The sequence below is a fragment of the Mauremys reevesii genome, linkage group 6 (genome assembly GCF_016161935.1).
Source record: "Mauremys reevesii isolate NIE-2019 linkage group 6, ASM1616193v1, whole genome shotgun sequence".
NCBI classification, from domain to species: domain Eukaryota; kingdom Metazoa; phylum Chordata; order Testudines; family Geoemydidae; genus Mauremys; species Mauremys reevesii.
This window is the reverse complement of record NC_052628.1, coordinates 15,648,222-15,674,422: the sequence shown is the minus strand read 5'-3', so window position 1 is coordinate 15,674,422 and position 26,201 is coordinate 15,648,222. Positions and strand designations below refer to the sequence as shown.

General features: G+C 46.4%; 2 protein-coding genes across 5 annotated transcripts in view; both read right to left on the bottom strand.

Moving 5' to 3' along the window:
* The window catches only part of SKA1 (spindle and kinetochore associated complex subunit 1), a 50,651-nt gene extending 36,149 nt beyond the window's left edge, over nt 1-14,502 (bottom strand). The window contains exon 1 of one of the 3 annotated variants that reach the window (XM_039542887.1): nt 14,342-14,502. In XM_039542887.1, coding sequence (XP_039398821.1) covers nt 14,342-14,413 — 72 coding nt within the window. In that variant the 5' untranslated portion in view covers nt 14,414-14,502. Of the gene's footprint in view, nt 1-181; nt 364-14,341 lie in introns of those variants that run through there. The other 2 variants (XM_039542888.1, XM_039542889.1) reach the window with 2 other exon arrangements.
* Nucleotides 14,503-19,050: 4,548 nt separating this feature from the next.
* Nucleotides 19,051-26,201, bottom strand: part of LOC120407930 (tetraspanin-36-like) — a 70,503-nt gene continuing 63,352 nt past the window's right edge. For both annotated transcript variants that reach the window (XM_039544299.1, XM_039544298.1), the window contains exons 6-7: nt 21,774-21,857; nt 19,051-19,632 (exon numbers count right to left, since the gene is read on the bottom strand). In XM_039544299.1, coding sequence (XP_039400233.1) covers nt 19,546-19,632; nt 21,774-21,857 — 171 coding nt within the window. In that variant the 3' untranslated portion in view covers nt 19,051-19,545. The remainder of the gene's footprint in view (nt 19,633-21,773; nt 21,858-26,201) is intronic.

Genomic DNA, 26,201 nt, shown 5'->3' with positions numbered 1-26,201 from the left:
CACTTTGTAATGGGAACCACAATGTCTTTCACAGCCACTGGAGGGAGAGAGCCAAAGGAAAATAAGAATGAAAGCACAGACCTGAATATAAACAGTTATCATTAACTCAACACCTCTTAGAATTTATGTAATACTTTACACGTTCAAAGCACTTTACAAACATTAATTCATCATCACAAACCTCCTGTGAACTAGGCAGTATCCTCATTTTTCAGAGAAGCAAGGATGCCCAAAATAACTAAGGTCCAGATGTTGAATCTGCACCAGTGGAATCTTGCACCCATTCTGTGCTGCACTGACTTCACTGGGGCTGTCCTCACATGCAACTAGGTGCAGAATCATGGCCCAGCTCCGTAACAATGCTTGCATTACAACTCAGGAATTGCCAACTCCCAACTCTATGGCTATTTCTCAGCAGGAATGTACACATCTAAAAACAAACGCCGCAACACAAAACAGAACTTGTACAACATGGTGATTCAGTTTCCTACAAGAAACTCCATTTTCTGAGTTGTGAACATAATTCTCAACCTTAACATTTGCTTAAATTTTTGTATTTTAATTTACATTTTCCATGCCCTACAAAAAAAAAATACAAAACTATTAAAAGGACACTGTCCATATGGAAGTGTAAACTTCAAAACATGACTTTTAAGTGGTTTGAGGTGCCACACCAAACCTTGAGTCTCTGCCAGTTTTTGTAGTTTTAAAACCACATTTTCCTAATACCACGTTTTCTTTCCTTTGTGGCTGTGGGAGTGGCCCACACAAACAACAGGGGGAAATTGGCAGATATCTACAGAGTAAAGCTGATTTTGCACAAAGTGCTTTTGAACCTATGAAGTAAAAAAGTGAAAAAAGTATTTTTTCCCTCTAACTTCTTTCACAGGATCATAGAAATGTAGGGCTGGAAGAGACTTCAAGTGGTCATCTAATCCAGTCCCCTGTGCAGAGGAGGCAGGATTAGGCAGACCTAGACCATCTCTGACAGATGTTTGTCTTTCAGTTTATAGCAATCGTAGGCCAGGTCTAAACTACAAACTTTGGTTCACACAAGTCATGTTGACATACAGCCACCAAAGTTTGTTTATTGCTCATGTATACTTGGTTGCTTGCATCGGCACTGCACATTCCCTCCAGGAATACTTGAGTCAATGCAAAGTATGGTGCACAACGGGTAAGTATCCCAGTGTGCCATGTGCTGTCATCCAGTGTGATGCCTTTTGGAAAATGTTCGCAATATGTTGTGGGATAGAAATGATTCACTTAAAGATATATAGAGAAGCTAAGAGTCAAGTTCCAAGCATGCACCTTTCTCCATCCCATAATCCCATCCATATCCCATGCCTTTTTCAAAAATTCCACAAACCCATGTGGCATTTTTCAGCATCTGCCATCCCTGACAGAAGCATGGAGCCTGCAGAGCTTTGCATTATTCTCATGACCATTGAAAATACAGAATGCACAATTCTCCTGTACATGAAGACCTGCAGGAAACACCATAACAATGGGGGACACAATGTTGTCTTTGAGGACAGTTTGTTGAAAATAATTCAAGGTTGTTGGTGGTGTTCATAGAGCAGCAGCAGACACCAAAGCACTGTTTCTGATCCTGAGAAACAAACACTGACTGATAGGATTGCATAGTAACGCAGGTTTGGGACAACGAGCAGTGGCTGTAGAACAGGGGTCGGCAACCTTTCAGAAGTGGTGTGCTGAGTCTTCATTTAGTCACTCTAATTTAAGGTTCTGCGTGCCAGTAATACATTTTAATGTTTTTAGAAGGCCTCTTTCTATAAGTCTATAATATATAACTAAACTATTGTTGTATGCAAAGTAAATAAGGCCTTAAAAATGTTTAAAAAGCTTCATTTAAAATGAAATTAAAATGCAGAGCCCCCCAGACCAGTGGCCAAGACCCAGGCAGTGTGAGTGCCACTGAAAATCAGCTCACATGCCTCCTTCGGCACATGTGCCATAGGTTGCCTACCCCTGCTGTAGAACTTTCAGCTGCAGGATGAGAGCTGCACTGACAGTGGAGAAGCAACTGACAGACTCTGGAAGCTTGAAACAAAGGTTTGCTCACCAGTGTGAAGTCATTTTAGAGCTGAAAATCCAGCAGGGGGCCATTAATCATTTCCTGCTATGGCAGGACTGTGATCCTTGGCAGCATGCAGGACATAGTGGATGGATTTGCAGCAATGAGGCTCCTGGACTGCAGTAGGGCACATCCCTATTTTGGCACCAGACCACCTGGCCCCAGGGTACATCAACAAAGGACTACTTTTTTATGGTCATACAAACATTGGTGGATCACCTGGGATACTTCACTGATATCAGTCTGGCCTAGTCACAGTTATCTTTAAGATAAAAAAAATTGTTCAGAAAACTGCAAGCACAATGTTCTTTCCCCACTGGTAGATTATCACTGGTGATATGGATATTCACCCAGTAATTCTGGGGGACCCAGCCTAATCATTACTCTCCTGGCTCATAGAACCATACGCCAACCACCTTAACACACCAAGGAAAGATTCAGCTACCTACTCAGCAGGTGCAGAATGACTGTTGAATGTGCTTTGGGTAAATTGAAAAGATTTGGATATCAGTGAGAAAAACATCCCAATGGTTGTAGCTGCCTGTTGTGTAATGCATAACGTGTGTGAGGCAAAGAGGGAAAAGCTGCCCCCAGGGTAGCGGTGGAACAGCTGTCTGCTGACTGAACAGCCAGACACAAGGGCCATTAAAAGAGCTCAGTACGGAATTACATGATTGACAGAAGCTTTGAAAGAGCAATTGAATGGTCAGGCACAGTAGTGTTCTGTGCTGGACTGTTCTCTGGGACTAGAGCTTTGGGTGCTGCTAGGAATTGTTTAGCATTTGCGGAATTTATAAAATGCAACTGTGTGTGTTCCTGAACCTATGAGTTATGTGGTGCTTTCTGTGCATTTACAAAGCACTGTGTGCTGTCAGCCCTGCTATGCCTTCTGCAATATCTATTGTGAACTAAACAGTTTTATTCTCCAAAAATAGATATATATTGAATGGCAAAAATAGTGCAAAAGAAATGTGCAAAAAAACAAGAGACTATGCAATACAAACTTAACAAATTAATAGAATGAGACTATGAAATAGGAGAGTCAGCAAACATTTCTGTCCATTTCAGCGCAAAAAATGTAGTCCATTGTGGCTAGGCATACACTCTCCATGGTTCTCATAGGTGAGTGTATGGGAAGTTGTGATTTTCCTTGCTGTCCCACAGTGTGAACTTGTTGGAAAATCATAGTGCTAATGAAGCCTTTCCGTATTAGGCCTGAGTAAACCAAAGTTATGTTATGCTTGTCCAAACTGTGTTGGAAAGCTTACAGAACTCATTAGACTGAAGGCCGTGTATCTACCTAAGTCAGCTATTATCAGTTTTGTTTGGCTCACATGTATGCATCCAAAGTATCTAGTACAAAGGGTCAACGGATGTATCTTGTGTCCCCTTCAGAATGACAAATGTATCCTCAACAGATGTATCTTGTAGCCCCCACAAAATGATATATGTATCCTGCATATCCAATTATCCCCTAATAGATACATGTACAGGGTCTATAGGTCAACCAAATGAGCTAAGTTGTTTGTTACGGCTATAAAGGTAGGGGCCATGAAAGGTGTGTCTCTTTCTCTGGCACTAGCCGAGAGGAACACCCGCTCAGCTGACCGATCAATAAAGGGTGTGGTACTTGTCTTCCTGTCTCCGTGCCTCCTTGGTGTAATTAGGTAAGCTCCGGTGGGAAAACGAGCCCTTTTGGCTAACAAACTGATGGGGTAGTGATGCACCCCATGATGCCACATGGGATGGGGGGCTGCATAGGTAGGGAGCAGCAACCATGGAGTTCTCCAAAGACTGCAAAGAATGGGGAGTCTGGGATATTTGGACCTAAGTCAACTACGGTCTGCAACATTTGTGTTTGCTGCCTGAGAAAATCCAGTATGTCCTGGTGCATCTTCTCCTTTTTCTGTGCCTTCCTCCTGTTCTTTACTTCTCCATGTCAGCCATTTTGGCACTCTAGGCCCTTTGTTCATGATCTGATGCAGCACTTGCTTGCAAGCTCTCACTGAACATGTCCTCCCTACTATTCTTCTTTCTCCTCCTCATCAGGGTCAGGCATTCTGCAGGTGTGGAGGAAGCACCCCTCAAGGCTGCAATAGCAGCAGCTGCTGATAAAAACCAGACAAATGTATCTTTGGATTTACAGTCACAATGGAAAGGGAAGTTTCAAAACTCCCTTATCTTATTCTCACAAAATCTTTTAATAAGTCATACTGAGACTTCAGCTTTGGAGCACCTCTGCACAGCAGTGCTCTCCAGCCCCAGCCATAGTGAGTATGGCTGGCCAGGGGCAAGGAATTTCAGCTGCATGAAACAAAAGTTTGGTTCCTTTTCCATGGGCACTAGTATAGGGCAATGACACCGAATACTGGTACCATTTTCTGCAGGCTGTGGTGTTTTTAGCTGATATGTCACTCCTGAGGGTAACAAAGGTTCACATAACATAGCTGCAACTGGGGTCCCAAACCCACCAAGAGCCATATGCTGCTAGCGTGTTTACTGCAATGGTGCCAGGTGAATTCATTGCGGAGTGGCATGGGAGAGCATCCTACCACAAAGAAAGAAATAAGACAGCCTTCGCTTAGAGAATGAACTGCAGAGCAACAACATGAAAGTTTCATCGAGATAAGCCAGGAGGATTCAAGAGACATCTCTATGTTCATAAACAAACTGCTCTGAACCCCTGTGTTGGGTCTGAACTTTTGATGAACTGAAACTTAACTCAGACTTGATGTCTCTGTCTGAAACTTTTAATCAAAGCTCTGACCTGCGAACTACTCATGACACCCGCCTCCCCTTAAGTAGCCATCTCCCCTTTGTTTTTTCTAATTTACATTTTAACCTGTTTTATCCTGTAGAATCTTGATTGATTATGCATGACCATTATAATCTGTTAATCACTTTGTTTACTTCTGTGTATAAATATTGATGCTCAACCCTAATAAACTTGCCACACTTACTCCGAAGCTTTTCTGTAAGCTAAGGATGGTGTGAGCCCGTTGATCAACGAATTGTTGTCTGGTCTCTGACAGACTTGTGAGCCCCATACCAACTCCGCACGAACTCAGGTGCTGGAGAGGTGAGTAAGGACTTGCTTTTTTACCTAACAATTTGGGGGCTCGTCCGGGATTCCTTCTGGTGCGGTGCCTCTGTCCAGTGGCCAGACCACTCATATACGAATTGGCAGGCGCCATGGGAGATTTCTCCCAGCCAATTCAATATTGAGGGTCGTGTACTGACAGCAGGATAAACGCCAGTTGGAGGGCTCCTGTCAGACACCATGGGTCAAGGGACTAGCGTGCCTCTTGAGAGTCCGCTGGGGATTGTAAATAAGTTATGGAATGAAGGGAAACTCCCAGTACAGACAGGAATGTCTAGGAGGAAGTTGTACACACTGTGTGTAAGGAATTGGACTGGGTATACCGTGGTATTGGCCGACCCGGAGATGAGGTGATGGCTCTTTCAAACAGGCTGCCTTAAGAGGAGTAAGGAGCCAGATCGAAAAAGACCATCCGGGACAGTTATGTTACTGGTTTTGTTGGGACACAGCAGCAGAGCTGTGGAAATCTTTAAAAATTATGGCAGTCAGGTATTCTTCCGAGTGAACCTCCATGTTATTTCGATGAAGGGTGTAAACCACGGCGTGTTTTAACTCGTCAGTTGGTCCCCACTGCACCTGCCCCTATTCCGGACTCTCTCCAGAGTGCAGAGTGGAATCTGCAGGACTCCAGAGTGGAATCTCTGCAGAGGGATAAGGAGGAAATGGAGGGGCACACCTCGGAAGAAGTAATTACTAGGCAAAAGATCAAGCAGCTGCAGCAGGATGCATACTACTCTTATTTCGTTTTTTTTGTGAATCAGTCAGTACCCCCTGTAAGGGATTATTTCTTAAAGTTTCGCCCTGGTTGGGGAGGTGAGTCAGTCACTTCAGTGTTGGACGTAGCTGATTTTGCATGGGAGAAAGAAAGGGAAAGTAGTAAAAAGAAAGAGAAAAAGGAAGAATATACGTTGATGGCTTTAGCTTTTGGTATTTGAGGCAGAGGCCGTGGCCGTGGCAGGATTTCAGGGTGCTCGGGAAGAGGGTCCTGGCAACCCCAGCCATCAGGAAATTGTTTTCAGTGCGGACAGCCCGGTCACTTTAAACGTGAATGCCCCTGGGGACGCCCAGAGGGTCCGGTCGCATCCGCAGATACTTACACCAGGGACGAATACACCCCTGCACACCAGCCCAGCCCGTTCCTCAGGTCTGGATCAACTACGGGCAACAGCAGCAGCTGCAGCAAACTCAGCCTTCTCAATGACGGTAGGGGCGAAGGCAAACAATGTGATGGTCTTTTTCCTTAATGTCTTTAGCCGGCTCTTTCCTCACTTTCTCCTCCCAGCAAAGAGCCTCATCTAACCCTTTCAGTCCAGGGACTGCCTGTCTGTTTCCTCATTGATACTGGAGCTACTTTCTCTTTTAAATCATGCCCCTCTCCTGGCTATCCTCTGAGGTTAAAACTGCAACTGGGGTGGAAGGCAACCCACAGTCTCTGGGACTCACTTTACCTCTAAATGTTATTTATGCTGATAAATGTTTTTCTCACCGTTTTCTTTTTTCCCCAGCTTGTCCGATCCCTTTGATGGGCCGGGATTTACTCTGTAAGCTTGAGGCTACTTTAACCTGCACTCCTGAAGGGGTAGGATTATTGATGACAGTGTTAGGAGATTCGGCCCCAGCTCAGGGTAATTGGGAAACCGCCCCCCTCTCTCTCCCCTGACCTCACTGACTTGCCTTCAACCCTCTGGGGAATTTCTGACACTGATGTTGGCCTGCTCCTTTCGGCAGAGCCAGTAAGGATTCAAGTGAAGCCCTCCTTAGCCCCCGTCAGTCCCCCAATACCCCTGTCGCTGGAAGCCCGGAAGGCATCCGCCCATTGTCGAGGGATTCATTGCACAAAGCTAGTCCGCCCTCAGCGCACTCCCTGTAATACCCCTATACTGCCTGTCAAAAAGCCTCCTAAAAAGGACGGAGACCCTATTCGTTGGCGCTTTGTACAGGATCTACGGGTTATTAATAACTATGTGGTCCCTCTTCATGCAGTAGTTCCTGATCCAGCTACTATCATCAGCCAAATCCCCTGGGATGCTGAGTGGTTCACTGTTATTGACTTAAAATCAGCCTTTTTCAGCATTCCTGTGCACCCAGACTCTCAATATCTCTTTGGTTTCACCTGGGAGGGACAAAGTTATGTCTGGCAACGACTTCCTCAAGGCTACAGAGACAGCCCCACGATTTTCAGCCAATGCCTCCGCCACGACTTGGAAGGCTTCGCCAGTCCGCAGGGATCCACGTTAGTCCTATACGTAGATGACATCCTACTAGGTAACCGCAAAGAAGCCGCCCTCCGCATCGATGGTAAGGCACTTTTATTATACCTACACACCAGAGGCCACAAGGTAGACCCTAACAAGATTCAGTGAGTCTCACAGAAGGTTCGATATCTGGGCTTCCTGTTAACCCCAGAGGGGAGACAAATGGACCCAGTCCGCATAAAGACTATCCAAAACTGCCCTCTGCCAAACACCAAGAAACAACAGGTTTCTTAGGATTAATTGGCTTCTGTCGCCTTGGTTGACGTCCTGTGGGGAGTTAAGCAAACCGCTCCACCGACTCACTGCTAACCTTGCTCCTGACCCTTTGCAGTGGTCCCCAGACACAATCCAAGCCTTTCAGTTACTCAAGGACAGTGTGGCCTCCTCCATGTCTCTCCGCCCCAATTACAGCAAACCCTTTCACCTTTTTGTCCACGAGAGGGGCGGAATTGCTAGTGGCGTCCTTACCCAGCTGAGCGGGCCCCACCATTTCCCGCTTGCTTTTTACTCCCATCCTGCACCCGGACTCTGGCAGCAGCTGCCCTGCTGATCACAAAGGCAAAGAGCCTGACCCTGGGTCATTTTACCACGGTCTGGACCTCTCATGCCTTGTCAGCCCTTCTGGGCACGACCCAAGTCTTTCCCATCGTCAGCAGCAGCTAAAGGCCGAACTCTTAGAAGACACTAACCTAATTTTTAAAAGGTGTGGGCCCCTTAATCCAGCTACCTTGCTTCCTGACCTGCCAGTCCTCCAGGATCAGCACGACTGTGTGGAAGTAATTCATAGCATCTTACAGATAAGGAACAACCTGTTTGACGTGCCACTGGACAACCCTGATTGCATCCTCTTCTCGGACGGAAGCTCCTTCTATGTTGATGGCAAGCGTTATGCAGTCACCTCTGAATGGGACATTCAAGAGGCCTCACTGCCAGGCAACTGGGGAGCCCAACTTTACGCCCTGGCCCGAGCTTGCCAGTTGGCCGCTGGTAAGACCGTTACCATTTTTACTGATAGCAAGTATGCTTTTACCCCGCACCAGTACCCGCTGCTGAACTACAGTCGTGGAGAGCCTCGAGCCACTCTGGTCAAAGGGACCTGGCTTATGCCGGATGGCCGAGCCTGCCTCCTCGCTCCACATACCCCGTGGCAGTTCACTGGCACCATGATACACGCACGCCTTGTGGACACCATCGCCGCTTGGTATGCTCCAGGCATTCAACCCTACTGCCTGTCAATAGTGAAAGCATGCAGCACATGTCAGCGTAATAAACCTGCTCCGCCTCTTAACAAAATTAAGGGTAAAAGACCTCCGCCTGCTGCTCCATTTCAACATCTTCAAATTGACTTTGCAAATATGCCAAAGGCTTTTGGAAAAAAGCACCTCCTTGTTTTGGTTTGCCCTCTGACTTCATGGGTCGAAGCTTTTCCTACTGCTAATTGTACTGCTGCCACAGTGGCGAAGATCCTCCTTAAAGACATTGCACCCCGTTTTGGCATCCCTCTCATACTTGATTCAGATCGCGGACCCCACTTTACTGGTAATGTCCTTGGCCGTTTAGAACAAGGACTGGGCATTTCACACTCCTTTCATACACCCTACCACCCCCAGTCTAGCGGGAAAGTTGAGCGTATGAATAGGGAGCTTAAGCTTACATTGGCTAAATACTGTCAGGAAACAGGGTTAAAGTGGCCTCAGGTACTTCCCTTGGTCCTGTTTCACCTCCAACCCGTGTATTGGGATTATCCCCTTTGAACTGCTCTATGGACACCCCTTTCAAAGGCGGGCGCTACCACGTGCTGATGTTTCACTATTGGGAGGATCATATGACCGCGTGCCAGTTTCTCTCCCTACAGGCTCGCCTCCGCACTTTGGAAAGCCTCGCCAGGCTCGCCTCCGCACTTTGGAAAGCCTCGAAGTTTTCCCAGACCGTGCCACTAGAAGAACAGATCCACCTGCTTCCAACCAGGGGACTTCGTCTGGGCCAAACGTGGCGACGCCTCCAGCCGAGGTTTACTGGACCCCACCAGGTTCTTTTAACAACCCAGACTGCAGTGTTCCTGGAGGAGCACCTGGATTTGGGAAATGTCCCAGCTGCGCCAGTTAGCTTTGCAAACCGAATGACTTTAGACATAATGTTAGCAGCCCAAGAAGGAACTTGCGCCTCATACATGAAGAATGCTGTGTTTTTGTAAACGACACCTACCCTGACACTTTTCAACGTACCAAACATCTAAGGGAAATGGCTAAGAACTACTCCTCTGGCCAGCCACCTTATGATTGGTGGGGAGCCTTATGGAATTGGCTGCCTGGATTTGGGTGGGTTAAAAAACTCTTGGTGGGTCTTGTTGGGGCCATAGTAATCCTTATAATACTGTGTTGCTGTATTCAGTGTCCCTCCTCATAAACTCATGTGGGTCAGTTTATTCTTTTTCTACTTCAGCCAAAGGCCTTACTCTCTTCGAGTTGGCCCAGGCTGAAATTGCCAAGCAGCCCTTGGCTCCTTAAAATGGGGTGTGGCTTTTGGTAAATAGTTATCCCAAAGCTACAAATGGAGGAATGTTGGGTCTGAACTTTTGATGAACTGAAACTTAACTCAGACTTGATGTCTCTGTCTGAAACTTTTAATCAAAGCTCTGACCTCCGAACTACTCACGACACCCCCCTCCCCTTAAGTAGCCATCTCCCCTTTGTTTTTTCTAATTTACATTTTAACCTGTTTTATCCTGTAGAATCTTGATTGATTATGCATGACCATTATAATCTGTTAATCACTTTGTTTACTTCTGTGTATAAATATTGATGCTCAACCCTAATAAACTTGCCACACTTACTCCGAAGCTTTTCTGTAAGCTAAGGATGGTGTGAGCCCGTTGATCAACGAATTGTTGTCTGGTCTCTGACAGACTTGTGAGCCCCATACCAACTCCGCACGAACTCGGGTGCTGGAGAGGTGAGTAAGGACTTGCTTTTTTACCTAACACCTGTCCCCCACTTAACCCAACAGGGGAATGAAAACCAGATGCCAACTCTACCTCTGTTTGTTATACCACGACCTCCTCTTGTAGGAGTAGGACAGTGACAAGTCCATACCTGTGTCTGGTTAAATTTGGGATGGGATGGGAACCATCTTTAAATTTAAACACTAAGGAAAAATGCATGCATACATTTACCCATGGTCCCTTCCCCTACATCAGGGTTATCCATATTTGGCTAGGGAAACTGGGTAGACTGTGGTAAAGTCTCAAACAGGTCCTGACTTGTGGCATGGCTTGAACTCCCTGCCATGTCTTGCCCCCTCATCCTCTTCCTCCTTGCTGTTCACAGCAGCGAGTCTCTTGTTTCATCCATGGTGATCTGCAGTGTGCTGGTTGGGTCTCCACCAAGTATGACATGCAAGTCACTGTAAAAGCGGCAAATCTGTGGCTCAGCCTCATCGCAATTTTGCACTCACTGCCTTTGTGGTATGCCTGGCATAGTTCCTTCACTTTCACGCTGCAGTGCTGCTGCTACCTGTCATACCCTTTTCCTGCATTTCCTATGCAATCTGTTAGTAGACAGCCACATTTCTACTGCTGATTCATAGCTGTGCTTGCACAGCTTCTTCTCCCCACAGGTCCATGAGATCCAATACTTCTTGCCTGCTCCAGTCAGGAGTGTCTCTTGTACATGAGCTGGCACAGTTGCACACAACAAGGGAGCACTGCTAAGTGTGCTTGCCAAGCTGGGCAATCAGGAAAAGGCATTTCAAAAAATGTGTGGTGGGGTGCCTTTCGGTGTCTGGGACCACTGGGCAGCAGAGTTCACAATTGTGACCAGAGAGGTCACTGTTGCAAGGAATGGGGCATTGTAGGACAGGCGATGGAGGACTGTTCAGGTTGACACAGGTCATACAGCGTCTACACACTTGTACTACGACGTCAACCTCAGTAGGTTGACTTCAGCTCCATGCCACTTGGGGAAGTGGTTTTACTGCATCGCCGTAACAGTTCACTTATGTTAGGTAGAGACAAATTTAAGTATACAGACATGGACAAATAGGCAAAGGCAATTTATATTGGCTTAACTTTGCAGCATATACCAGGCCTTAGGCTTTGATCCAGCAAGCACTTACACACGTGAGGAAGTTCAGTGGGACTATTCAGATGCATAGTGTTTGGAGGATCAGGGATTTAGATGTTACTTTTAACAGCAGTGGAGGAGGGGGGAGTCACATTTGCATCTGAAATATAAATTGATGGGGTTGCTTTAAGCATAAAGGAGCTTGCAAGTTTTATCAGCTTTACTACAGGAGTTTAGATGCTCTTTGAACCTCACCTATTGGGGTTGTATAGTTTACAAGTTCCCTGGGTTTTGTTAATAGAACTTGGAGGCCTAACAATTTCTTCTTGCATCAATTAGCAGCTCTGCAGGAACACACAAATTTCAATACAGAATCTGTTTCTACATTAAAATCCCTCTACTAATATTTCCTACATTGAAAACCTCCATTACAAATATCAGCACAGACTTTGATCCTACAGACAGACATGCAGGCAGACTCCTCAATGGTGCTTTTTCACATATGTAAAGTTAAATATGTGCCTGTTTGAGATCATAGCCTCAGATATTAACTTATGCCCAATCCTGTAATTAGATCCACAGAGAACTCCACTAATGACAAGAGACTTCCCCACACACGTGGATCTGACTGCAGAATGAGGGCTAAGAACCCAAACCTGAAATGCCATCAGCAAGCACAGAAGTAAATGGCACTACAGGACCACAGATGTCATGAGCAAAATTTTAAAGGGACAGGGAAAGTCATCACTGCCACAGCTTCCAGCCTGAGGGAGACAGGGGGACGACACTGTTCCCACACCAGTTTTCAGCCCTCACCTGGAAGAAAGGAGGCAGCATGCAGGAGGAGGAAACAGTTTGAGGCTGCTTAGTGCTTCCCACTCCTCACCCAACTGATTGGACTTGGGGTGAGGGGAGCTACAGAGGACCAGAGGTTGGGGGCATACACAGGCTCAGTGGTGGAGCCTTGTGGAAGGGATATAAGGGGTGTTTAGGGGGGGGAAAAGGGGTGTTTGGGGAGAAAGAGGAAGGATATTTTGGAGCTGGACAAAACTCAGTAGCTAGGGGGCTAGTAGGCCGGGGATTACTGATACTATAACAGTCAGTGCTGCCCCCCCCCCCAAATACAACTTTACTAACTAACAGGGCTTCACACTAGCAGTTCATCTCTGATTAACTCAAAAACTGCTGGAAGGCTTTTGCTCAAACTTTCACAGCTCCAAACAAACAAAAAAAATCCCACTGGTTGATGCCCAGAATGGATAACTTCAGCCTCAAAAGAGACTGCTTTCCAGAAAGCAACGGACATACAGAAATAGAGGAATATAACAATAGCCCTAGTGAAGTATTTCTTCACACAATTCACCATCAACCTGTGGAACTCCTTGCCAGAGGATGTTGTGAAGACAATAACAGGGTTCAAAAAAACAAGGAGTCCGGTGGCACCTTAAAGAGTAGCAGAATTATTTAGGCATAAGCAAAAACCTCACTTCTTCAGATGCATAGAGAGTCTTCATGCATCTGAAGAAGTGAGGTTTGTTTACCCACAAAAGCTTATGCCCAAATAAATCTGCTACTCTTTAAGGTGCCACCGGACTCCTTGTTGTTTTTGTGGATACAGACTAACACGGCTACCCACTGATACTTGACAGGGTTCAAAAAGAACTAGATAAATTCAGGGAGGATAGGTCCATCAATGGCTATTAGGCAAGATGGGCAGAGATGGTGTCCCAAGCCTGTTTGCTGGAAGCTGGGACTGGGCGATGGGGAAAGGATCATTTGATGATTACCTGTTCTGTTCATTCCCTCTGAAGCACCTAGCATTGGCCACTGCTGGAAGTCACGATACTGGCCTAGATGGATCATTGGCTTGACCCAGTATGGCTGCTCTTATGTGTAACTTCAGCTACAACACATACTGCCAAACTGCTACTATAATATACATCATATGGGTATATGGTATTCTACATACATAAGACATGGCTCCTGACAAGCATATTACTATCTTACATCTGTCTGATGTGCAAATTACAGCTCAGTGAGTGAGCGGAAGGCAGAAGGGATTAAAACAGAGGGGCCAGAAGTGCAGCTTGAATGGCAGGAAAAGCAACAAGGGAGACAGGGGGAGGGCAGTGTAAAACTGTGAGCACCCCCTTCTCCCTCTTTACATTACACCTTCTCCAACCCCTTGGCATGTGATGTACACCAACGTCGACACCTGTGTGCGACATAACTAGGGTGACCAGATGTCCTGATTTTATAGGGACAGTCCCAATTTTGGGGTCTTTTTCTTATACAGGCTCCTATTACCCACCGCCCCCTGTCCTGATTTTTCACACTCGCTGTCTGGTCACCCTAGGCATAACCCTTCTGACTTGGGTCCTATATCACAGCTGCTGCTAGCCAAGCCCACCCCCTCCTCCTCCTCCTCCTCCTTCTCCTCCTCCTCCTCAACCTGTCCGGAACTGGCTTACAAGACAGGCTGGCACAGAGCCCATGGGAAGGACCTTCCCTGGGTCTGCAGGAAGGTCCACAATGTCCAGCAGGACAGTAGGGCAAGGAGAAGGGTGGGATGTACAAAGCTACCACAGTGGGTGCCTGGCAGAGGGGAGGGACCCGTTGTATTGGGCCCCTTCCCTAGGTAGGTGGGAGAGCAGAGATGGGCTCCTCCACCCAGAGCCATGCTCCTAGGGACCCCCGCTTCCTCACCAGGCCCCTCTCACCCCCTCCCCCCCCAGCCATGCTGAGGACCAGCCACTTCCCCAGCCTGCTCACCAGGCCCCTCTCACCCCGCCCCACTGTCTCCAAGACTCCCTCCCCTCAGACTCACCGCGGGAGGCTGGGGCCCGTAGGAACCAGGAGTCGCCGGGGGTAGAGGGAGGAGTGCGCGCGCTGTGGCCATTCAAACCACCCGCGCTCGGTAGCGGCAGCTCACGCGAGAAGTCAAGAGCCCCGCCGCGGTCCTGTCGGGAGCGGCTTCACGGGCATGCGCGGGAAATCGGAGCATGCGCACTACTAGCAGCGATGGACCCCGCACCGTCAGCAGCCCCGGCGGAGCTGTTTGTGTCGTTACAGCGGCCCGGCCTGAGGCTGCTGCTGCAGGAGGGGCAGGGCTCTGCGGAGCCGGAGCAGTGGGTCTGGGGACTTGAGCTGGGGGGAAGCGGGTCGGTACCCGGTGCGGGGTAAGGGCAGGCGGAGCCCTTCGGGGGCCAGAAATCCCCTGAGCTGGATTTTAGCGGGCGGGGGAAGAACAGGAAGGGTCCCCGGATCTGGGTCGTGGGGAGCAAGGGAAGAGGAAAGGTCCCCGGATCTGGGTCGTGGGGAGCAAGGGAAGAGGAAGGGTCCCCGGATCTGGGTCGTGGGGAGCAAGGGAAGAGGAAGGGTCCCCGGATCTGGGTCGTGGGGACCAAGGGGAGACGAAGGGTCCCCGGATCTGGAGCAAGGGAAGAGGAAGGGTCCCCGGATCTGGGTCGTGGGGAGCAAGGGAAGAGGAAGGGTCCCCGGATCTGGGTCGTGGGGAGCAAGGGAAGAGGAAGGGTCCCCGGATCTGGGTCGTGGGGAGCAAGGGAAGAGGAAGGGTCCCCGGATCTGGGTCGTGGGGTCGGGGGGTAGGAACTGGAAGGGTCCGTAGGGCTGGGTTTAGTGGGCCAGGGGAAGGAAGAGGAAGGATCACCAGAGGGGGGGCAGGAGGGAGGAACAGGAGGGATCCCTGGAGCTGGGTTGGGGGGGGGGAGGAACACGTAGTGACCCTGGTGCTGGGTTTGGGGGAGGTGCAGGAGGTGTTCATGGAGCTGGGTTTGGGGAGTAACAGGAAGGGTCCCTGGAGCTGGATTGGGGTGGGGGAAGAGAAGGACCCTGGGGCTGGGCTTAGGGGAGGAGGGGTTTCAAGGGCTGGATCCATATGGAGATGAGTGGTTTCTCTCACACTTCCTAATCAACCTCCTCCCAAAGTCCCAGCACTGGCCCTGTTGGCCATACATCAGTTCAGGAGGAGGAAGCTGGATGGAAAGGTTCTTTGCAAAGGTGGGGCCTTTTTCCAGTTCCTTGTCTGAGCACACATCTAGGCAGAGTACCTCTGAGTGGCATCTGGCTGAATTCTTAATCACCTCAGAGCAGTAGGCATCATGTGCCGTTTGCTGTGACCTGCAGTGTTCCTATGTGATGCCAGTCAATTAGTTTAAACCAGACTTTTCAGAAGTAGTCACTAATTGTGTCCTTTATTTTCTGGGCACCCAACTTGAGGCAGAAGCCTGATTTTCAGGCGTGCTGAGCATTCACTGTAGCAACTGAAATTTTAATAATAATAATAAAAAAATCACTGAAGGCTATTCTTTGAGCACATAAAGTGCTACAGAATGCTGAGTATTCTGAGAAAATCAGGTTCTACATGTTTCAAAGAGGGTACCCAAAATAAATTGATACTTTAAAAACTTAATTCCATTGTGCCTGAGCTCCCCATCTGTAAAAGGTGGATAATAGCACTCCCTCACTTGAAAAAAATTATTTTCTGATGTTTGTGAAGCACTCAGGCCCAGATCCTCAAAGGTTTATAGGCACCTAACTCCCACTGATCTCATGGCTTTAGATACTACAGCCATGAGCACCATAAATCAGCCCACGAAGAAATTAATTTGAATACTGTGCAGTATAAATAAGGCCTGGGGGACACAGTCACTATTTTATTATCATGCAATAACGGTTCATTCAGGAAATACGAGCCATTCTATGCTTGGAATGAGGTGGGTGACCTGTGGGGGGGAAAGATAGCACAGGGCCATGCAGTAAAAGATGGCATCATATTGCTGGTGCCCAAAGAGGGTGAATTAACCTTGCAGGTTCAAAAACCAGCAGCCAATTAAGGACCCTGTTTTTATTTATTTTAAACAATTTTGTTTTTAAAGCCAATCCCTGACTGTGGAGGCAGCCTGATCCATGATTTTCAAATGCCTCAGCTTAGCAATGCTGCTGGGCACTACCTAACGTTCCCCTTATGTTGGGGGACACATGCCAACAAAACCCCTCAGTGTATGTAGGCTAGTCCCTCTTCCTCATAGTCACAATCTGTGGGGGGTGCCCTCCCAACCACGCCCTCTGTGGGGGGATGGGGAGTCCCTCTCAGCCCCCCTCGGTGGCGGGGATTTCTGTGTAGGCAGAATGGGGCAATCCCCTTGGGGTTGCCCCCATCACAGCTGGGGGGGCACTACTTGTGCTCAGGGTCCCAGGCCTGGCGGGGATAAAATCCCTTTCGCTGTCTGTGAGGGCCCCCCGCAAACTCCTTCTGCCACTAAGGCCATGCCCTCTTATCTATCCCTTGCACTCCCAGGTGGTCTCACTTCCCCCTTAAGGACCATTTCCGGACTGGCCTGTGTCACTCTGACACTGCCCCATTCAGCTAGTTTATTCCTGGGTTTGGCTCTTGAGGCCTGGCCCTATCCTTCCCCTTCTGCTGTAGTCCCTTTACAGCTTGGTCACAGCGCAGCCCGCGGAGCTCCCATTGGCTTCTGGCACAGTCACTCGGGCTGCGCTCACCTCCCCTAGAAAGAGCATTGCGGAGCTCCTCCACCCTTTGACAGTGTGCGCCGGACCAGCCTTAGCTTTCCTCTTGACCCATCTGGATGCACCCATGTTCTTTCCAGACTCCAGTCCAGGACCACCCTCGGGGCCTGAGCCCTGGTATCTGAGCCAGCCTAGCATCCTCCCGCCCACTGCCAGAGACCAGAGTGACCTTCATTCCTGACCATGTTATTCATTATTATCCCCCATTTTCAGTTGGTTCCCAGGTCCAGTGGTCCCTCCCGCAAGGCTGGGGGAGGGGCCTTTAGATGTGGGCGGACTTGCACCCACCCACCTCCCAGGATTTCCAATAAGGAGAGGGACCCGAGTGCCAAGCCTAGGCAATGCCCCATGGCTAACCCTCCCGGCAGGGCCCCAAGCCCCAATTCCCTTCCAACCGCTGTCAGGAACCCCAGTCCTCTCAGCCAGACACACCCATGCACACTGCTCCCTCCTTCCCCAGCCAGGCACATCTGTACCACCAGCCAGCTACACCACCATTCATACCCACACATTACATCTATCACAGCCAGACACAGCTGCACCCCCAACACACACTCCAGCCAAGCACACCTGCACACAATACGTGTACCCCGCCACTCTTACCATCACACCCCCCCATCACAGGCTATTATCCTCTCCCCACAGCCTGTCATATACATACACACAGCCTGTCACACCTACCCCAGCCAGTCACAAACACTGCTTTGTAAGGCACCAGCAGGCTTCTTTCACTGAGCAGAGCATAAGACAGGACTGCCTCTTTCATTGCCCTAGCCCAGGTACTTTTGGAAAGGAAGTGTTTTCTCTCATTGAGAATGACCTGGCTTACCTTTCTCATAAATCATTTTTAAGAATGTAGTAATGAGTGGCATTTCTTACTTGGTTAAAATATATTCCAGAAGGGTTTTTTGTTTTGGCATTAAGAGAAGACAAAGCCCACAATACCCAAATGTTTAAATAAACAAAAAAATAACCATTCCTAACACACACATCTACACAGGAATATACTTAAGTCAGCAGTTCCTCTTTCCATCTCTTGAGAAAAAGATAACAGACTAAAAGCTCACATTCAGCCCATACTCCTTTTTGACATCGCTTTAGAGAAACACATTCTATTCTATTCCTATAGCAAATGTTTGCCTCTCTCAAGAGGATTTCTGCTGTTTCTTTTCTAACAGTCTCTATCATCCAGACTAATCCCTCACCCTGGTTTAAAAAGAAAAGAAAACACAAGGAACGGAATAATTTCAAGGTTGACATTTACAGCTGTTAAGAGAGATTTTTGCTGCTGTATGTGACCCAAAAGGTGATCACATTCAGCAGACCTTCAAAAAAATAAAAAATCCTAATGACTCAAAAAGAGTACTATTCAGAATTGTTTGCCATAATGTCATAGGTTCTTGAAATCGTTCAGTCACCCAGAGAAGCATGAAGAAAATGTGTAATTTAACAGTAAGGGATCCTCTGTGCAGCCACTTCCATTAGGCCACCACTTTAAATGAGAACTGTAACAAATCCCCAAACCTCATATTTCCAGTGGGACCAGTCCTGCAGCCATTCATGTAAGTAGTCCCACTGACTTCAAAATTAATTGTAAGAGAGACAAATGTAAAAACATCAGTACAGATAACATTTTAGAACTTGGTATCAAAATGGGAAAAATTAGTGCCTTGCCTCAGAAATTCTTGATTTCAAATTAAAAGAACCAGAGATTGGCCGAAGTGATAAACTTCTAATTCAGACTTCCCCGGTGTTTGGAGATACTCAGATCTGAGGGGTTGATTTATCCCCTTGGTAGACAAAAGAGACAGCTGCAAACCTTAGATTTTAAATTTGCCCAAAGTTCAGGGGTGTCTTGATCTGAGGATATGATTCATGCTCGTCTTTAAAGCAAACTGAATTACAGCAGTTACAAATTGGAGAGAGAAAATGTCAGCAACAGTGAAATGTAGCCTTGAATAATAATGCTTCTAAACAGGAATATTCAAACCTTCTGTTTACATATTTATTTTGCTGCTTCAACATTTGTCATTTATCTGATTTCTTGTTGGAAATATTGAAAAGAGTCTAGAATGCACCATGGCTGCATTATCGGTTTAATGATTAAAAACAATTTCTTCTATAAGTTTCAGGTTACAAATAGGTCTGACAAATGTAAAACTTGCAAGAAGTAGGGTTTCTTTTTGGAGTCTATCCCAACATCTGCTGTCATTTTAGGGAATGCCACACGAGTGTGAAACAGCCTTAAAGAAAGTCGAGGTACATGAAACCAGGTTGTTACCAAGGGACACTGCACACTGAAGCTGTCATTTCACATGATACACTTAAAACCTTTGCAAATCTTAACAGTGTTCTTTCTGCTCACGTAAATAAAATACAGTATTTAACAAAGGGGTAATACATTGTCCATTTGGGGCATCTATACAAATCCATTTTATCATCAAGAAGCAGATGAAAAATGATCTTTCCATGATCTTATCAAGCAAATACCCCTGAGTACAGGGGTTGGTAGCCATTGTCTTCCCTCTTGCATGTGAGCACACAGACACTCAGCATTCCAAAGAACTGAAAGGGAAAAAAAAAGGATCTTAAGCTTTTCTATTTCTTTTGGAGGTTGAATTTATTGTATGTTTTATCTATGCTTGAATTAAATTTAACCTCTCTGTGGCAGGGATGTTGCCTTCTACATATTTGTAAAGTGCATTGTATATTAGCGCTGTAAACAACATAATACTGAGAAAATAAATGTATCAATGTTTTAAAGATGTCTTTAAAAGGTCACTTTTAAATAGTGATATGGACTCTGGGTTTTCTCCCACTGTTTTCCCCATAAATGTATTCCAGAAACATTAATTCCTAGGCAGCATCTGCTGTGAATATGGCTGTGCTGGATTTAGAATGTAGATCTGCAATATGTTTTATTGCATACCTGTATATGCTTAAAGACAAAAACATATTATGCTACGATAATTAGAAGAGAGCAGAAGTGGTGATTGATGGAAGAACAGTCAATTACAAAGAAATAATAGTGATGAGAAGATAAAATTTATCAGACTGTGGAGGAATCAGAAGGAAGTGGTAGAAGCCCCTTCACTAAAGTAGTTTAATTTGAGGGATAGCTCAGTGGTTTGAGCATTGGCCTACTAAACCCAGGGTTGTAAGTTCAATCCTTGAGGGGCCACTTAGGGATCTGGGGCAAAATCAGTACTTGGTCTTGCTAGTGAAGGCAGAGGGCTGGACTCGATGACCTTTCGAGGTCTCTTCCAGTTCTAGGAGATAGATATATCTCCAATTATTATTTATTATTAGACTAGAAAAAATGCTAGAAAATATACTCTAGATGCCAATCGTGCCCTGAGAGTTAACTAGGAAAAGGAAACTTTTGACTTTATCACCAAATCAGGCCCTCCTCCTACATTCAGATCTGCACTGATGGACCCTTGCTCCCACATTAATCCAAGTGTAGGACTTGGGCATTAAACAGTAACAACAGTTACTTTGATACAACTCTTTTATAGCAACAAAGAATCCTGTGGCACCTTATAGACTAACAGACGTTTTGCAGCATGAGCTTTCGTGGGTGAATACCCACTTCTTCGGATGCAACTCTTTTATAGCATGTCTATAATTTAAGAGAACATTTTGCTGCCATTGGCTTTGACATGTTTTTAAGGTCAGGCTTGACAAAGCCCTGGCTAGGATGATTTAGTTGGGATTGGTCCTGCTTTGAGCAGGGGTTGGACTAGCTGACCTCCTGAGGTCCCTTCCAACCCTGATATTCTATGTCCTCCCCAGTCAATGGGGAAGAGGATCGGAATCTCTGGAAAAATGATAACAAGGACAATGATAAAGGAGAAATTATTAGATTAAAACTTAGGGACCAAATCTTCTTAAGTATGGAAAGTTTAATGCCAGGGTTTAACCAAAATCTAATTTTTACTCTATGCAACTTTATTTTTTCTTTCCATTTCTCTCAGTTTGAATATTAAAAACAAGCTAGTCAGTTTCAAGCTTGCTTGTATTTAATTTGCAGTCAATTTCATTCTCGGGTTCCCACACAAAGGACTATTTGTTTGTTGTTGTTTTTTTAAACAAAACCTTAGCTTTGAAAAAAAAAAACTCCATGGAGACATTTGGTCTTAAGTTATGGAAAATCTTGTATTTTAAAAAGCTACATCTGGGCCATAGCATCCATTTTAAAAATGTAAAAAAAAAAAAATGCATCTCTTCGCAAATGACTAATACAGTTCAGCCTTTCACTTAGTCCCATCAAGTCTTTTTCTAGTTTTGGGCAGGATTCTCCCATCCCCAAATGCAGGCAGAAAAAGAGAAAACTGGTGCAAAACTGAGACATGAAGTTACAAGTAAGGATACAGCAGCTCCTTGGCATGCTCCCTCTCTCTCTCTCTCAGCCTGTCACACCCCCTCCATTCAAAGACCATGCAGTGGGTTTGGTTAGTGTGTTCTTGCAGCCTCCTCTCTGACCCAAACAATTTCCAAGCAGAAATCCCTGGGAAAATTGCTGTTAGAAGCAGTATTCTCCCTCCCCACCTCTCCACCCAGCTTTTGCTCCCCTGGAAAGGGATGTCATGCAAAGCCATGGAAAGAGCAACCAATTGCAGCAAAGTTACTTAAGGGATTGTGCGAGTAGGAAAATGGCACTATTTTCTGTGGGGGAAGAAATGTACATTGTTACAATTAAATACCTTTATGATGGCAAATCCTAGGATCACGAGCATAGCATAGCTCAATACAGCCTGTAGCCCATTTTCCACTTTCTCTGCACAGCCCTGTGGAGATGTAAAAAAGGAAGATTTAGCTGCCATTTGATTACACTATTAAACTGAGAACAAACCAACAAATCCAATACAATGGGGCAGGTTTTGCACACAATCTCACAGGGGCAGGACACTGTGCTGCCCTGCTATGACCCATGTGGTCAAGGGCAGCAGCCTTGGCCTTGAAACAAGCTACTGCTCTTGCACTGCTCAGGAGATGCACTCGACAATCTAATAACCACCAGGAGGCTTGTGGTGGTGTCCACAAGGTAAAATGAGGGTTTGTGGGGTCCCAAAGTGGGGAAGATGGGTGCAATTTTTTTCTGAATTAAACCCTATGAATACTGAATGAATGTCATAATTTATTCCAGACTTTAATGTAAAATCTAGGGTTGGTAGCATAATCCTTCTCCCGAGCTGAAGGACTGATTCATTAGTGAGGTAGCAGGGTCATCTACCAAATCCCCAGCACACTTCCCACAGCAGCTGGGTTTTCCTAGGTTGTCTCCCATCCAGTACTGACCAGGCATAGATTATGAAAACAATATTACTCATTTTCTGAAGGTGCCTAAGGGCCAAGCAAGAATGAGGCCCCATTGTGCTAGACACAGTAAAAACATAATGAGAGACAGTTCCTGCCCCATAAAGCTTATAATCTAAACAGTCAAGAGAGATAAAGAGTAGGGGAAAGGGATATAACATACAGAGTGAACATAAGGACAGCCATACTGGGTGAGACCAATGGTCCATCTAGCTCAGTATCCGGTCTTGCAATAGTGGCCACCGCCAGGATGCTTCAGAGGGAATGAACAGAACAGGGCAATTCATCCCCTGTCATCCAGTCCCAGCTTCTGGCAAGTTACCTTGGAGATGCAAATATGAGAACAATGTGATGGCTACAAATATCGCCTTCTGTGATTCTTAGTGCTTTTAATATTTAAATCCTTTCAGTGGGGTTATGTAAGGCCAAGTCTACGCTACAAGCTTTTGTTGACACAAGTTACGTCAGCATACAGCCGCCGCAGTTAGTGTACTGCTTGTGCACATGCATACATGGTTCCTTGTGTTGGCGCTGCACAGTCACCAGGAGTGCTTGTACAGATGCATAGTGCAATGCACCATGGACAGGTATCCCAATGCATAACCCACCACTATCCAGTCTTTTAGGAAGTGTTGGCATTGCACAGTGGGGCAGAAATGAGTTGTGCAGGAATGAGTGGGAGCAAGGGGTCAGCTTCCCAGCATGGAACTGTCTCTGTCCCATAAAAGTTTGCTATATCCCACAATTTTCAGGCCTTTTTTAAAAATCCCATGAACCCTCATGGCCTTCCTCACTCTCCGCACAGCTCTGGACTATTGTCATAAGTGTTGCAAGCAGAGGACACACGATCTTCCAGTATTTGCAGAGCTACAAGAACCACCAAATCAGCGGTTTTGTCAAGGACAGTTTGCTGAGGGACATAGCAAAAACCAATTCAAGGTTGTTGGTGGCATTCACTGAGCAGCTGCAGACAGTGGAGCGCCGCTGCTGGGCCTGAGGAATGAGCACTGACTGGTGGGATCACATCATAATGCAGGCTTGGGGTGATGAACAGTGGCTGCAGAACTTTTGGACGCACAAGACCACATTCCTGCATCTGTGTGCCAAGCTCACTTCAGCCCTCCAGCACAAAGACACTAGAATGAGAGTTACACTGTCAGTGGAGAAGCAGAGAAGTGGAGTAGAGATCATGCTGTGGAAACTTGCAACACCAGATTGCTACCAGTCAGTGGGAAATAATTTTGTAGTTGGAAAATCCACTGTAGGGGGCCATTCATCATCTCCAGCTACACAGGACTGTGACTCTAGGCAATGTTCAGAACACAGTAGATGGATTTGCAGCAATGGGGTTCCCAAAACTGTGGTGAAGCAATAGATGGCATGCATATCCCTATTTTGGCGCTAGCCCACCTTGCCATGGAGTACATCAACAGAAAGGGCTACTTTTCTATGGTTATGTAAGCATTGTTGGATCACCAGGGATGTTTCACCAACATCACTGCTGGCTGGTCAGGGAAGGTGTATGACACTTGCATCTTCAGGACTGTTCAGGAACTTTCCTTCCTGACCGGCAGATTACCATTGGCAATGTTGAAATGCCAATAGTGATTCTAAGGGACCCAGCCTACCCCTTGCTTCCCTGGCTCAAGAAGACGTCCACCAGCCTCCTTGACTGCACCAAGGAAAGATTCAACTACTGGCTCAGCCGGAGTAGAATGACTGCTGAATGTGCTTTTGGTAGATTGAAGGGACACTGGATGCTGGTTTGTTCGCAAGATTGGATCTCAGTGAAAAAACATCCCAATGGTTACAACTGCCTGCTGTGTCCTGCATAATATCTGTGAAACAAAGGGGGAAAAGTTGCTGCTGGGAGGGAGGTGGAGCAGCGTCTGTTGGGTTTGAACAGCCAGACACAAGGGCTATTAGAAGAGCTTAACATGGAGCTATACAGCCCAGGGAGGTTTTGAAAGAGCACTTTAAAAGCAAGCCACAGTAGGTCATTGTGATGCTCTATCTGGCCCTGCTGTTTTGGGGCCAGTCAGGAATTGTGTGACGCTTGGTGTATATCTATGAATATAACACTGTCAATGCAGCTATTAATTTTGCAGTGCTTGCTGTCCATTTATGATATTACACTGTGTCACTGGTTCTATGAGTTGTGTCAACGTGTACAATAACACATAAGTGGGTGCTTTCAGTACCACTGGGCACTGTACAGCATTTAAAAACAAGTTATACAAACACCTGTCAGAGACAGTCTAGTTATACTTGGTCCTGCCACAGAGTAATAGGCTGGACTTGATGACTTCTTGAGCCCTACATGTCTATGATTTTGTGAGATACTGTGAATTAATAACGATGAATTACTTTCCAAAGAATAGATTTTTTTGAGAAACAAAACCAGAGCAAAGAAAAATCTGTGCGATAACTTAATAAATTAATGGAACAGAACTTTAACAAGGGGAAAGAACATTCATGTCCATTTTAGCTACACATACAGGAACCGTGGCTTTCACAGGTCGGCCTATGTGAAGCTGTGGTTGTCCTTACTGCCCCCTGGGGCAGAGTGGTAGGAGAAGGATGCAGCCCCTGATGCCACATGGAATGCTGAGGAGGTGTATGGAGGTGTGTAATGCAGTTTTCCACAGATTACAAAGGGAGGTGAGCCCATGATTGTTGATCCTGTAGATTCACAAGAGTCTGAAGTATCTGTGTTTGCTGCTGGAGAAGCCCTGTTATGTCCACATGCATTTCTCACTTCTTTTCCTGATGGTGCTCCTGGGTCTTTCTACTGTCGGCTCTTTCCTTCTCCATACAATCTGCAACATTCATCCTCTAGGGCCTCTGCTCACAGTCTGATGCAGCATTGGCTTGCAGGATCTCACTGAATATGTCATCCTGAGTCCTCTTCTTTGTCCTCCTTATCTTGCTCAGGCGTTGCACGGGTGTGGAAGGGAAACCTTCAAGGCTGCAATGGCAGCAGCTACAGACAAAACACACAGAGGAACCATTGTCAGTATAGTCACAATGGAAAGCAAAAGTTAAGATTCAAAACTCCCTTCCCTTGCTTCCTTCAAGTTTTAAACAATACAGGCTTATTGACACTTCTGCTTTGGCGTGCTTGTGCATGACACCACTCAGAGCTCGAGCCCTGGTGAGAACGGCCCAGCAGGGTAAGGGAAATGAGGAAGGAATTGCTTGGTTGCATGAAAATGAATATAGGGCAATGGCTCTGAATACTGGCACCATTTTCCACAGGAAGTGGTGCTTTTAACTGATATCTCACTCCTGAGGGTGACAGGAGCACAGCTGCTCTTGTTGTCCCAAAGCCGCCCGGATCTGTATGCTGCTAGCCTGTGTACTGCTGACAGACATGGGAAAGTGTCCTACTGCAGAGGAAGAAATAAGGCTGTCATCCCTTGAATCCTTCAGGAGAAGATTGCATAATATCTCCATGTACGTTTCACTGAGATCTCTCTGGAAGATTCAAGGGACATCCCTGTGTACATAAACAAACTGCGCCTCTAACTCTAGAGGGGAATGAAAAGCAGATAACAATGCTACCTCTGTTTTGTGACAGTGTGTACCCCCAACACACCCCTTGCACACTATTGTAATAATCTTTGTACAAGGTAAGACTATTGAGAGCATGTGGTGAGAGAACCTTTGCTTTGAATTTAACATAGTTTGTTAAGTTAGGCATGAGTTGCATTTTATCTTTATTTCTCTTGTAACCATTTCTAGCTTTTTTGTCTCATTACTTCTATTCACGTAAAATCTCTCTTTGTGGTTAATAAACTTGTTTTATTGTTTTA